At 42.9% G+C, this 14570-nt stretch overlaps 1 protein-coding gene across 4 annotated transcripts in view; it reads left to right on the forward strand.

Moving 5' to 3' along the window:
- The window catches only part of atp2b3b (ATPase plasma membrane Ca2+ transporting 3b), a 58483-nt gene extending 45139 nt beyond the window's left edge, over positions 1-13344 (forward strand). For 2 of the 4 annotated variants that reach the window (XM_061735557.1, XM_061735558.1), the window contains one exon: positions 7426-13344. In XM_061735557.1, the coding sequence (XP_061591541.1) occupies positions 7426-7926 (501 nt within the window). In that variant the 3' untranslated portion in view covers positions 7927-13344. The remainder of the gene's footprint in view (positions 1-7425) is intronic. The other 2 variants (XM_061735559.1, XM_061735560.1) reach the window with 1 other exon arrangement.
- Positions 13345-14570: the final 1226 nt, after the last annotated feature.

Consider the following 14570-nt stretch of genomic DNA (forward strand, 5'->3'; position numbering starts at 1 on the left):
TAAATGCACGTAACGTCTTTTTAACCTTTTCTAAATTCTACAACACGTTTTTGAGTTCGTTTCTCGTTCATTCAAATAGTAGATGCACTTCCACAAGGGCGTACCAGTGAACAAGTGATAAATATTCTAATAATTATCACACATCCCTCACTCAGCTTTTGACTTCTACGTCACCTGAGTGTTTTCTGGATGGGACATGTAAAATCAGAGTTATGTGGTTGTTCATGACCGCAGAAAGAACCAGACGATCGCACTCGTTGACGTAACCACAGATACAAATTCTCTCTAAAAATGTTGCCATAGACATTTACAGCAACACATCCATAAGTTCAAGGTCGTGGAGCATTAGCAGACATGGACTATCTGCATGTCATTAATTCTACTGTCTTCTTGTACTTATGAAAGAAGAAAGGCTCTATTATCGGTTGCTGAGTTTAGGTGCCTGTGTGCCGTCCAGTGCTGAAGTTATTTATCTTTGCTCATGAAATGTTTCGTTATCCCCCTGACACTGGTTGTTATGTAATCCGTATACTCGTGTCGTTGGTTATTCTTTGGCCAAATTCGATTACCCTAGCTTATTTTAGCTCTGGAAGGAAAAGAAGAATAAATCCCGGTGCTTTGCCTGGTGCAGCTCGAGAGCTATTACCTTGCATAACCCATAAAAAGTTGCGTGAGTCATCCTCAAGCTTTGAGAGTGCACCTCGGTGAAACCGTGGACAATGACCTCCCAGACATCTCAGACGTGCTTCGCATGCCAGCAGCCTGCCTTGCCACAGTTCGTTGCAGACGTCTTTGAGGAAAAGAAAAAAAGATGACTGGAGTGTTTGCAAACATAGAAAATAATCTAGTACAATTAAAGATGCTCTGGGCAGCCCTTGCCGTCATTTTTGAAAGATAATTTTGCAGTTTTTTTTATAGTCATTGACAAATATTGCTTTAGTTTTTGTTATATAACTGCATCTATTGGTTAATTCTTGGTGAAAACTTAAATTTGTTTCTGTGCCGTAATGTAACAAGGCACTAAACTCATGCCTCAGTCCATTTCTATTCATCTTATCCAAACTAGGCAAAACAATTTAAAAAGATTTTTCAAACACGCAACATGTGTTTGAAGACTTGCTACAGCTGTGTGTCAGTGTCAGAATAATGATTGATAAACTCCAGTGGACTCCAACAGATCTGCCATTTTAAACCCAAAGTGCAACCAGAACCAGAACTCAGACCAGAGGTGTTATGTTGAAAGTGAAGAAACATAACGTAGGGCATAGATTAGGGTCAGTAATCCAGTCCAAAATGATGTATCTGCATCATTTATCTTGCTCATTCGCGTTAAGATCTAATTTCTCAGTGTACATGTAAGGTCTCTTTGCATTTATGTAATTTTTCCTCAGATTTGACGATTTCCATCAACCTTTCAGCCACAAAGCAAAATGCACTTATCTAATCATGGTAGCTGGATCTAAATGACGTGCTTGATTCAAGATTTAATTCAATTCAGCTGTGTGTAAATGTAAAAGGGTGGCACACCTTTACATTCTTTAAGAACACTCCGTCTTTTTGTTTTTTGAAACTCGGATGTTGAAATATCATCACCTCTGTCACTTTTACCACTGAGTAGGGAGAGAATCAAAGATATGTGGAGGAAACATTAAAAGAGATGTGAGAATGATGAAACCAGCAGACTGTGTTTCGCGCTGCAGTCCACCCGAGTGCTGCTGGCTTCTCCTAATCCCTCTGGATCTTTAGATCTTTTCCGTGGCTCCAGTTTGTTTTCACTCGAGACTTTTTAATCAGTTACATCGAGTCGTTGGCTGCGCTTAGAAGGGTGATGGAAAAAAGGATGTTTAAGTGTAATCTCAAATCCATCCATCCATTTCTTTTCTTTTTTTGAAATGAAAACAGAGGTCTTATACTTTACATAAATTTTTTCTCCCTGTGAATGGGAGGGGACTGAGACGTGAAGAGAACATGCTTTGAATTGAAGAAGGTGTTGCTACGGACGACAGCTTAGTCGTCTCATCATACGGTGGGCAGTCCTTGGATCTGGGTGACGCTGAGGGAACCTAGAGTCATTAACCAGCCATCTACCTCACAGCTTCTCCCTGTGTTTATGTTGCAGTTCTTCTCATCAGCAGTCGTTTTGCACCCAGCGGCAGCCTCTCTATCTTGCAGCACCTGTTTCCACCTCAAACTTTTAACCATCATCGTTTTTCCATTAAGCGCTGCTGAAAGAGCCGACAGGGAGAGAGGGAGAAAGAAAGGAGGTGTGTGAGGGAAACGCGTAACACAGCAGTGCCCTGACCTCCAGACCCCTCTGGTCGCACTGTGGGCATCATATACTCGAAAGTTTACTTTCTCCATCAAGACAAAATGAAAACAAACCGAGCACTGACGAAGTGAGAAAGTAACGTTCTGAAGCCTTCTCAGTCTGCATGAGGTGTTTTTCTGCTGTCTGACAGGCTCTTTGGAAAAACAGATAAGCACTGAACCTACTGCTTGACCGTCTGTCTGTCTGTACGTCAGTCTGACTGTTCGCCTGTCTGTCTCTCAGTTTGTCTCATGAGCCAGAGTCATATATAGAGACGTCCCCGAGTTTGACCAACTGCAGCACTGATCTCCACTCAGCTGTCTGCCCATCCGCCTCTCATGACCATAGTCTGGACTCCAGTCGGTGTTGCGGTCGACATAGAGCTTCTTCATTTGGCCAAACTGTCTCTATGTAGGGCTCTGCCTGCGTGTGCCTGTCAGTATATCTGCATTGAACTGTTTCTTTTTCTTTTGAGCTCATGCAGCTTCTTTTCCTCTGTTTGGGTTTGAGGGAGGGGTGCATGGACCAGCTGCAATGGCAAACGATTGTGTTAATGCACGCACACACCAGACACTGCATAATGCACCTTGACATACACTCATAGAGCTCATTTGTATGTGTGTGTGTGAAAGAGAGGGAGAGAAAGAACGCGTACGTGACGAGAATCTGACTCAGCATGAACTGGCTGCCTCTCTGTATGTGGCAGGGCTGATGCCCAGGCTTCGCGCTGAACTTTGAACCAGTCACCTGCTGTTCCTGGTGATCTAACCAATCACAGATTGTTCTGACCTGCTGATTCTCTGTGCTGTGACTCTTCTGTTCTGCAAGATTTTTTTTTTTATTATATCCTACAGCAATTTCATCATCAGCATCATCATTTCACTCAATTTCTCTCACCACTGCATGACTGCAGTACACTTTTCACATATGCATGTGTGTGTGTGTGTGTGTGTGTGTGTGTGTGTGTGTGTGTGTGTGTGTGTGTGTGTGTGTGTGTGTGTGTGTGTGTGTGTGTAGAGTATGTGTGTGCGTGCATAGAGGAGCTGAGTGATGGACTGACTCACTGTTTGGCTCTCGACGTGTTTTTGTGTGGATGAAGCAGCTATTCTTAACAACAGCACAACTCTCTGATGCATGCAGACGTCACACTCCAAGCTGCAGAACAGGAAGACGTCTTCAGCTGCTCCGTCAGCCACCGCTGCAGCATGCTCGTCTGTGTGTTGATGATGTGTGTGTGTGGTCACTGCTTTAGGTTCTTATGAATCTCTTGTTTACATGAAACTAAAACACTCACCATTCCTGCTTCTTCTCCGTTTGTGCCTAACAACCACCGTCATCTGTGTGCGCATGCACGTGATTCAGTGTGTGATTCGAATGTTCCCCACGTGAACTGTTTGACCAACCCCCACGCACACATTTGCCACGTGTGTATGCAGCTTCTGTGTGGTTTGTGATGGTGGCTACTGAGTGTTACTGTCTTGGTGTTTGGTGTGTGAGAACTGACAAAAGCTATCACCGATCAATTCATCCAGAAACTTTTTTTTTCTTTCATTTTTTCTGTCTGTGGAAAACACACAGGATCAGGTGGATGTCGACGGTAAATATCTGTGTTGCCAAGGCAATAAACATTCGCGTAAACAAAAAAGCACACCAGTTTTACATCAGGACATAAGTAATAAAATGAATCAAGATGTGAAAAACTAAGTACACCCCTACTTCTTCCGTGGTGTTAAAAGGGTAAGTAGGTTGTGGGAGGGCCAGCTCCAGCAACCTGGCCTCAGGTAGCATGGTAACCAGTGTGCGAAATACCCATCCATATTCGGGGGGGTCCCTAACACGTTTTTTTTTTTGTTTTTTGTTTTTTAAACAGTGTGGCCCTATACAATAAACCAATACAATCAGCCTACTATAGCCTATGAGAAATACAAGCACACTTTTAACCCTTTTAGATGCACATCGTTTTACAAACAGGAGGCAAAATTGTGCATTACGATGCAGAATGTTATTTACAAATGAAATCTGATAATTAAAATAAATAAAAGACATTAATTGGTACCACACTGGTGCACAGTACACTTAATGAATAAATGCCAGGTATAGGTACTGTCGCAAGACCAGTACATTGCAGAAACGAATAAACAAATAAAATAGGCTAATGTATTTTTTTAGATCAATAAAAAAAAAGATACAATGAAAATTAATTGTGCATTCAAATAACAGTAATAACAACAAATGCCACTATCGGAGACGTGCAATCAGTGCACTTAAACAGATCCTCAGCCTGCACAATTATGACTGATTATTTAACGTTATGTAACCATCCAGGAAATAATGTTTTAACACAGCTGTGTGAACACATTCACAAATTCCACTCATAACAGGTGATCACGCAAAATAAAAAAATAAAAAACATGATGGCTCTCAACAGATGGGTTCACGCAGCTTACACATTCACAAATCACACTCATAACAGGCTATAACGCAAAATAATAATAACAATAATTAAAAAAAACATTATCTCTCAGGTGGGTTCAGGCCATATTAAGCAGGCTGGCCTCTTACCTTAAGTTAAAGCAAGTCACTGCTAGCAGCGGGGGTGCAGTAGCATCTGCCCCGGAGCACTCGGCCTCGACTTCACTTTCTTCACCAGAGGGTGGGAGAGGAACGGGACCCTGTTGTGACATCGTCTCTCTCCTCATCTCTGGCTGACACTGACACCTTTTTTGATGTGAACCCAAAGTGTGCAAGTGACACACTCTGAGTTAGCTTCCGCTTAGCCATGTTATTGTGGCATCTCAACCAGCCGGCCTAGTCATTGCGCTGTGCTGGCGCACATGGCTAATTTGCATACATAAAGGTGCAGGACTTGTGTTAAACTAATAAAAGTTTTGAATTGTGAATATTTGATATGGCAATCTCTTAAACATATTTAATTGACCATTAGTGACAATCAAATTATCATATTATATTATATAGCCTCATTTATTTATTTTTTGACCACATTGAGACCCCCCCCCCCTAAATTTGGCTTTTGAGTCCTTCAGGGGGGCTCAAGGGTTAATCGGGGGCGTCCGAACCCCCCCGTATTTCGCACTCTGATGGTAACGCTTACGCTGCAAGAATGTACAATTCCAGCCAGAATTCACACGTATAACTCGGTTGGAAGAGTTTTCAGAAGAAAGCCGCTTTCCTTTTGAAAATAAAAAAATAAAATACAGCACAAAACGATGAAAATGGACTTGTGCGCTGATGATGAACTGGTCCACTTTAGTCTTACATGCTGTCACAGTGGTAGATGTGTAAGGATCCAGGCTGGTTTTCTGGCCTCCTGGCCTCCTGGCCTCCTGGCCCCTTTCCCCGCTCCGTCATCGAGTCGATCATGACCTGTCCACCATCTGTCTGATAACTAAAGCTTGGGTTAAACTGGTTCATCTAAAGAGGACCATGATCCCAACAACACATGCAATGTACAAGAAGTGGCTGAAAGAGAAAATAATTGATCTTTCAAGGGCCCAATTAAAGCCCTTTAATCCTATTGAACTGAAGCAAAGTTAAAAAGAAGACAGATTTACTCCACCACAATGTGATAGGAGATATTGTGGTTCTCGTTTCTGCTAAACGCTGATGAACGACGGTGTGTACTTAGTTTTTCACTCTGCATTTTTGCGCGGTTTAGGCTCAATATAGAAGGTGTCTTTTGAGTTTTTCATGGCAGTGAATAGTGTCCTCAAGTGAAGTCACGGGCCGTCTACGCGATAAGTTCCCGTTTGAGAGAAAAACATGGAGGACATTTTTTTATAATCCAAAAACACATGCCAGGTCTGGGTCTAAATGAGACTTTTTGTTAAAATAATTTATCCAAATGGTCCTGTCTTTGCATGTGCTTTTACCTGCTAATTTTTTATTCAAAAGAATCTTCTCTTTTTCCATCTAGATCATTGGTCTATTTTTTATGAAACCTGCTTATTTGCTTTCATGCTGAGAGTTTGTGATATCATAAAAATTATGAACAAAGTAAAATAGGACGCTTTAAAGAAATACTGAAGAACATCTGATCTGACTCTAAGAGCCACTCACAGGGAGTGTTTTAACACCTTGGAGTCTCGTACACTCAAAACATTTATAAATTGATTAATATATCATTGACTTTAAGTTTTGTCTTGCCAACAGGTATGACATAATCGTATTTTGTTAGTTAAATGTGTGACATTAAGTTTGTAAATGTATTAGGAAAGAGGTATTGAACTCAACAAACTGCCCTAGTTTAGTTTCGATGTGTATTAGATGAGTTTATCTCTGAATGCCACCTTTTTTGCAAGCGTCTGCAAAATCCCGAGAAAGAATTAATGTTACGGGTAAATAGCCATCTAAAAAGCCTAAATCTGCCTTAATCTAAAATACTCTGAGTCAAATTTGAGGATAAGCCAGGGAATCAAAGTTATGGACTTTATAAAACTTTAATGATTTAACATTGAATCAGTAACTAAGCTGAACCTTCATAGTCTGTAACAAGAGATTATTATCCCTGATGCACTTTAAACCCGCTCTTGTCTCATGGGTTGTTGGTGAGGGTCAGGAGAATCGCTGTCGTAAGTGAAACCAGCTGAAGTGCATGTTTTTTAGGTTGTCTATTGTTGTGACCAGAATCCTGAGCACTTTTGTAAGATGCTGCATAATTATGGACAAGACGAATAACAATGTTGAAGTGTGCCTCCAGCATTTATGCCATTATAGGTCTCCTGGCTCTAGTTTAATATTTAATCGCTAACTTAACTCTCAGCAAAAAAGCAAATAATTTAACAGTCAAAACCGTTCCTCGTGTTCCAAAGATACTTAGGACTCAGCGCTGCCCAGTTCGTTTTTTGGCCAGCGAGCGAGATTCAACGACTCAAGTCCAAATCTTTACTTTGCGAAAACAGTCCGAGTACGAGAAGCGATGAAGCCACAGCCACCTGGCCCTGTGTCCATCTGTGAGTCTCTCACTCTGTCTTCTGGAGGACACGAGTCTGTCTCTCTCTGGGTTTCCCTTTTCTCCCTTTCTGCTTTCTTATATCTGACTTTCTCCTGTTTTTTGTCTTTCTTGTGGTCTCTCCCTTCATCTTCCTTCCTCTCCCCAGATGCGAGTGGTGAAAGCATTCCGTAGCTCGCTGTACGACGGCCGAGAGAAACCAGAATCCCGCAACTCCATCCACAACTTCATGGCCCACCCGGAGTTCCTCATCAACGACCTCATCCACAACATCCCGCTGATCGATGACACGGACGTGGACGACGAATCAGAGCTCAGCAGATACCAGCACCTTCACCCAGCCCTCCGTAAGCCTCCGCCTCCTCCCACCCAGCCCCCGGTCCGCACCCGCCCCACCCGCCCCTATCGCCAGTACAGCCTCCCAGTGACCCCCTGCAACCGAAACAACAACAATAATAGCAGCAGTAGCAGCAGCAGCAGCAGCAGCTCCACGATGTCCCGCAGCAACAAAAACAGCGTCTACAAGGGTCCCTCCGGCCACCAGGGTCCCCATCACAAACACCACCACAACCACCATGGCAGGGACAGGTCTGTGAAAGCTCCCACCCTTCACCCGGCCCACCTCTTCTGCGTGGAGACCTCATTATAACTTGAACGTGGGTCCAGGGGAAGGGGGGATGGAGTTTGGGGAAAGAGAAGGAAGGGGTGAGTGCAAGAAAGGGCTGAGGACACACAATGACATTTTCATCCGGTCTCCCTCACAACGAGCTCGCCAGAGGGAGTAAAAGACGAGGGAGGCACACAAGGGAGTGGACGATAGTCGGAGACTTTTGCTCGCAGCTCCCTGCGAACATGGCAACTTTAGCTCCCTTTTGTCCTGTGCCCTGTTTCCAGCCCTCTCCATCTGACTCCCTGCCTCCGCTTCCCCACCCTCACCCAACCTGACCCGGTCTGTTGCCCTCCCCGAGGAAAACCACCCACCCCGTCCAAACCCGCCCAGCCTCATGCTCACCTCTTCACACAAGTCTCGCTCTCGCTGCGTTGCCCCGAGCAAAGGTTGGGATGGGGGAGGGAGGGCAGGACGGACACCCAGAAACCCCACAAACCCCTCAATGCCTCGGCAGAGAGCAGGGGCCGGACTCACTCTGTTTCTAATAGCACTCATAATTAGTGTTGTCATCATCTACCTACAGTACCTGCCGCCGCCGCCGCAGCCACCTGCGTGGCTCCAGCCACTTTAACGTCACTTCTTTGCTTGCGTTATAAGAGAAGCGCTTTGTCAAAGCTTTAACTAGACTTCAGCCATTTCCATCTTTGATATATCTATTTCTTAACATAATGGTGCTCATTTGTTTCTTCATTTCACATAGTTTTATTTCTTTTTTCATCCTTCTCTTTCTCTTTCAGTGTGTGTGTGTGTGTGTGTGTGTGTGTGTGTGTATTGTCTTGTCTCTTCTGGAAAAAAAGTAACAAAACAAATTTCAAAGAAATTGTTCATTTAAACCTACTAGTTAATAGAATGGCTGCAAAAAAAAGAAAGAAAAAACAGCTAAACAATGAGGGGGCTGTCTCATATGTGTGCAGTATATGTATATATGATTTCAACCTTTGAGAAGCAGCAACACTGAAGTCTTCATGTTCATCAGCGTTTTTGTTCTGCAGTCCCTGAACGCCACCTCAGCCCCACGTGACCTGTACTCTGTAATACTGCTGTGACATTTACAACCTCCTGCCGTGTCGCAGTCACGTACAGCATCACCTGGCGCGCCTCCTCCAGCCTCCTTTCCGTTGTCCCATCGTCTTCTCTCTTGATGTTCCTCTTTTGCCCGCTGTGTCTCATCCCCTTCCTGCCTTTTTGTCGTCAATCGTGTGAGAAAAACGAGTTGTTTTTTTCTTTTCGGGGGAAAAAAAGCTGAAAAGTGGTGAAGCATCAACCCTTTAAATGCCATCAAACACGCAACGCACAGGCGATGGCCCTTTAAGACTAACGTGCGCTCACTTCACTCCTGCTCATGTGCCATTGGGTCGTCTCCGCCACGTGACCAGTCTCCCTGTGGATGAGGAGGCGGTTTAATTCGACCCGCTGGACGTTCAGACCAGTCGTTATTCACAGAGGGGACATAAAATCACCATGTCAGCCACTTGCTCAAGCACATCCGGCCCGAGTCTACGGTCAGTGTTCAGTTTTACCTCTACACCCGAGGCTTGCTCAGGCCTTTGAGGTACAACCAATGAGAGCTCCTGTGTCATGTCCTTCAGCGTCCCCCCATCATCATGATATCAAGCTGTTGATTGTCATACCTCAAAAGAACCATCAATGTATAAAATTGGCTTGTATGTATTTCTTCCTGAAAGTTGGATGAGAGGACCACTACTTCCTTCCCATTCTGATAAATACAAGGTTATAGGTCTTCCCAAAGCTAACCTGGCTATCTCCAAAGTGGCCTCCAGCGCCTATAAAGCTCATTAACTAACACAACACATAAACTTGAGGTAATCCTTACAAAACCATCTCATTGGTAAATCATTCCTCCTTGCTGTGTTTTACACACGTGTAAACTAGATCCAGGGCTGTTTCGACAGGGGACGGCTGCAGGAAGCCATTTTGTGCTTTTATGTCAACTTTCAGTGTGCAGCATGGCACCTGCAGCAAGTATCATCAGTCCAGTTTAGAAAAAAAAAAAGGATGCCCCATATTATAATGAGTGTTTGACATAATTTTCAATCAATTCTTTTCAGTAAATTAATCAATTTATTTCAGATGTTTGTGCAGGTTCAGATCACAGTCATCAAATCTATTCTATCTTTAAAATGAATGATTCGTTCAGGAATCATTCATCCACACTATCATGTACTATCCACACTAGTTACCAATCTTATTTGGATCTTATGGTCCTCAAACAGGTATTTAACGACGATGTGACGTTAGTTGTTTTTTTTATGAATCCATAAGCAAAAACCCGGCTATAAATGAGATGCAAATGATTGTTCATTAAATGTTCTAAGTGTATCCATTTCATTGATGAGAGGTGAGGTAAACGTGTCCAGTCTGGGGAATGCTACCAGGTTTGTGGACCCCGGTAAAGGCAAGAGAAGAGTAAATAAAGTAAGGGACAGTGGGGCACCAGAACAATTAGGTATGTTTGGGCTGTCGTCCTGCCCCTGAACTCAAGTTACAGGAATTTATATATATTAAAAAAGTCGCATGAATTCAGTGTCGTTGGGTACAAGCATGTGATTAACGTGATTTATCACCACCATGTGGGCTATTTAAACATTTGTACTGCTACGATGGAGCAAAATTTATGACAAATTATATTTATTTTCAAAAAAGGAAGAACAAAATGTGTAAATGTGTTGGGTTTAGACAAATCTTATGCCCTCTTCAAAAGGAGAGTTAGTGTTAATGTTTTTAGTTATTTCTGGGCAGGCAGTAAATGAACTAGGAAGGAAAGCGTCTGTAGAAAGTGGCTGTAGACTACCGGTACATCACTACATCACTACTGCACACTTCATCACTACATCACTACATCTATTACTGCATACTTTATCACTGCATCACTACATCTACTACATCACTATTGCACACTACATGATTACATGATTACATCACTACATCATTACATGATTACATCACTACATCACTACATGATTATGTCACTTCATCACTTCATCACTACATCACTACATCTACTACATCACTACATCACTACTGCACACAACATGATTACATCACTACATGATTACATTGCTACATCACTTCATCACTACATCAATACATGATTACATCACTACATCACTACATGATTACATCACTACATCACTACATGATTACATCACTACATCACTACTGCACACTACATGATTTCCACGCCCAGTGGCCTGTTCAGGCTCTGCCCACCATTCACCGTCATCAATATTGGAAACAAATTTAGGATTTGCTGCTGACTGAAAGATGTCATCAACTGTTATTAATCACCTGTTAGGACTGTGGTAAACTCAACAAGTACACAGCAGTGCAGACGTTCTTTGGTCAAATTACATTCCACGCAGACTTTAATGAACTTTAAAGGCGCTTCCTGAAAGGTTGCATGATTGGAAAGAACATGCCAACTCTTTCCCGTGGCTTCCCTTGCCAAGTAAACTGGCCCCTTAATCCAGGTCCTGGTGGGACTTTTCCGAGGGAAGCGAATGGTCCTGCTCTGCAGAGTGTTGCTATGCAGCATTCTACAGCCCGGTAACGGTTTCCGTGGCAACCCCCCCATCCCTGAACCGCAACATTCCATGGTACATACATTCCAAACACCTGCATCACATTCCAGCCCGGCTGTGACGTCACCTGCCCCCCTGTATCCACGTTGCACTAAGTGTGTCTGAACCACTGACTTGTTGCCTCACTAAGACATCACTAAGCAATGCAAAGCTCCCAAACCCCACTCCCTCGCTTCCTTCCTCCCTCTCCTCCTCCCCCGTCCTTCCTGGTTCCGTTGACTCCCCTTGAACTGGTCCCTTTGCCAGAAAGAGACAAGGGCAGACAATATGCAACAGACTGCCATCACAACACCTGCTCTCAGCCTCGGAGGCGACGTGAACATGTGGAAACACGGGAAGGTTCACGTCTGTCCATGTCCTGCTAGTCGTGACTCAGGCCGTGCGCAGGGCTCTCTGAGAACACCCTCACCTGTACAGAACTCTGTCTCCTTGGATGCTCATCGTCACCATCGTCACCGCTCCCACCTGACCTGTCGGAGCAGCAGGTGGTGACACTGTATTGGTCCGTCTGTTTTGAAGCATGCATTTGGTATCATTAATGTCACTCTTTCTGTGTTGGTAATCATTTAGGCTACTGTCACTTCTGTGTGCTATTATCTCTCCACATCTGCTCTCTCCCTCTCATACACGGACACGCACACATCCTGTTCCAGTCTAACCTGTCCTATTGCAGCAGCTGAGCGCGGCCTCGCCGCCGCTCTCTGCTGTAAACTGAACGTGCGCACATCGACGGGGATCTTTGGCGGCGGTGTAAATTTGACGGTCCAGTTCCAGCCATCTCTGTCCATCCATTCAGCCACGTCGCATCATGATGTTGTGGGACAGTTTCACAGAAGGCAAAACACAATGTGAAAAAAAAAGAAGGAAAAAAAAAAAAAGAATGTGTTTTATCAAAATTATAAATTGTACAACTGCACCGCAACTGTACAGATCGCCCAAATGTGCACATGTGCATCTTTGATTTACAGGTACTATGTTCCTATTACACCTTTTTTTTATTGTTTATTTCTTTTATTCCTATTGCTTTTTGTAAAGAGAGGAACAACAAAATGGAAGCACTTGTATATTATTATTATTATTATTTATTTTCTCCATTGGTGCTCCTACTGATGGAAAAAGACAGTTGCACATTCTCCTGAGCATACTCTGAGGACTGTGTTTTCTGTCTACTGAACAGCCTCTGACGTGCACAGAGGTTTGGAGATAATCAGTCTTTTAAGACCAGGGACACCATTCTGTAAATAGAAAAACAGAAGAGACAAAAGGTACTTTGTGGTGATCTACACGACTGGACCCAGGAGGGGGGAAGCGGAGGGCAATGCAGAGCTAGAGACCGCAGGAGTGCAGTGCATCATTGCATTGTTTAGGCTGCTCTTTTGGATCTGCGACCAGTATTAACTGCCATGTTACAAGGGGACAGAGTGGAGGCGTTGCATTATTCATTATACATACTGTTGTAAATATTGTGTGTGTGGAATCCCCTTTCTTGCACAACGCAGTGCTGTTCTGCAGACAGAAAATGCAGTCTTAACTGTGCTGAAACGAAAAAAATAAATAAAAGACCAAAAAAAAGTTAAAAAGAAAAAACCTAAAACATAAAGACTATTGAATATATTAAAGAGTTACCTGCCTGTTATTTAAGCGAATAAATATCTATATATGAGAAAGAACACACCTGTATACTGTAGACTTAATCTGTATGGAAATCTAAGAGAATTTAATGGGAATTAAGTCCAACACCTTTTGTCTGTATGAAAGAAAAAAAAACCATCAAAGTATTCTACAATAATAACTTTGACAAAGTCTTTGTGGTCCTGTGGTTTTTGTTCACTTTAACACTTTTTTCCACTGAGGTTTCCATGGGGACTGAACCTGGATGTTTGGGGTTGTTCATTCTTGCAGTAAATGACATTAAAGACCAGTAACGTAAACATTTTAATGTTTTCTAGTACTAAACATAAATGTGAGATCGCTACAGAAAGTGATGCTTTGTGTACACTTCCTTGTCCTGGCGATATTTCATCAAGGTAAACTTGTAAAGCATTTTGAAGTGCTTTTTCAAAACTGTTTTACACAAATTTGTATTTCTCAACACACAAAAAACTGAGCTAAGACACACAGTGGACCGGGGGAGTCGTCCTCCGCACCTTTAATCATTCCAGTTATAAGTAGTATTGCTCTATTCTTACATATCAAGTTAACTTTAAATTCAAGCAAAATAAGAATATAATTTAACCGTATTATTATAAAAATATACTCATTTGCAGGAAATGCCACATAGGCTACCACTCTTAATTGATATTTGCTCTTCACGTCTTAAAATGATTCATTTGAACCTTTTTGTTCATGAAGAAATGGATTTATTATACATCTCCACATAACCAGTCATTTTTATTTTTACTGGAGCAGGGACCGTATGGTTGTTTAATAACCCACCCTTTTGTCAAGGGTCCACAGAGAAGACCCTTCCAGCTGCCTTCCTCTCATTAACGGTTCTCAACACAAAGACCATCTGCATCAACATATATAGCTAAACCTTTGTATTCCTGTATCAAGAGCTCTAAAACCCTTTGCCACTCTTACATAACGCAGTTCTACCCCCTGAATTTAGTAATCTGTTATAAAACGTAGCAGCTGAGCAACTTCTGAATCCTACTTACTGCAGAATCATCACCATTTATGGTAGTGTTGTGGTAAAATGCAGCCTGAAAGTTTAGACTTGCCAAAGCAGGAGCTCTGAAATGACTCTGGGAATAAACCCTGAATGCAAAAGCCTCTTTAATACTGCCAGTTTCAGCTGGTTTTAGCCCATGTACTTGAGGTGAACGCGACCAGTCGTTTCCCATCAAGTTCAAGCCAAGTCTGGTTCCGGCGTCCGCCGCAGAGGGCCGTGTCCTCCACTGTGAGTTCATGGGTCTCCAAAGACATGAGTCAGCCGCACATCTTCACATTCATTTTTTTGGCAGGTTATGCAATTATTTAAAAAAAAGAAAACTACCAGGCAGGGAATGGCATTAACAC

This window comes from Cololabis saira, chromosome 12, assembly GCF_033807715.1.
Source record: "Cololabis saira isolate AMF1-May2022 chromosome 12, fColSai1.1, whole genome shotgun sequence".
Classification (NCBI taxonomy): domain Eukaryota; kingdom Metazoa; phylum Chordata; class Actinopteri; order Beloniformes; family Belonidae; genus Cololabis; species Cololabis saira.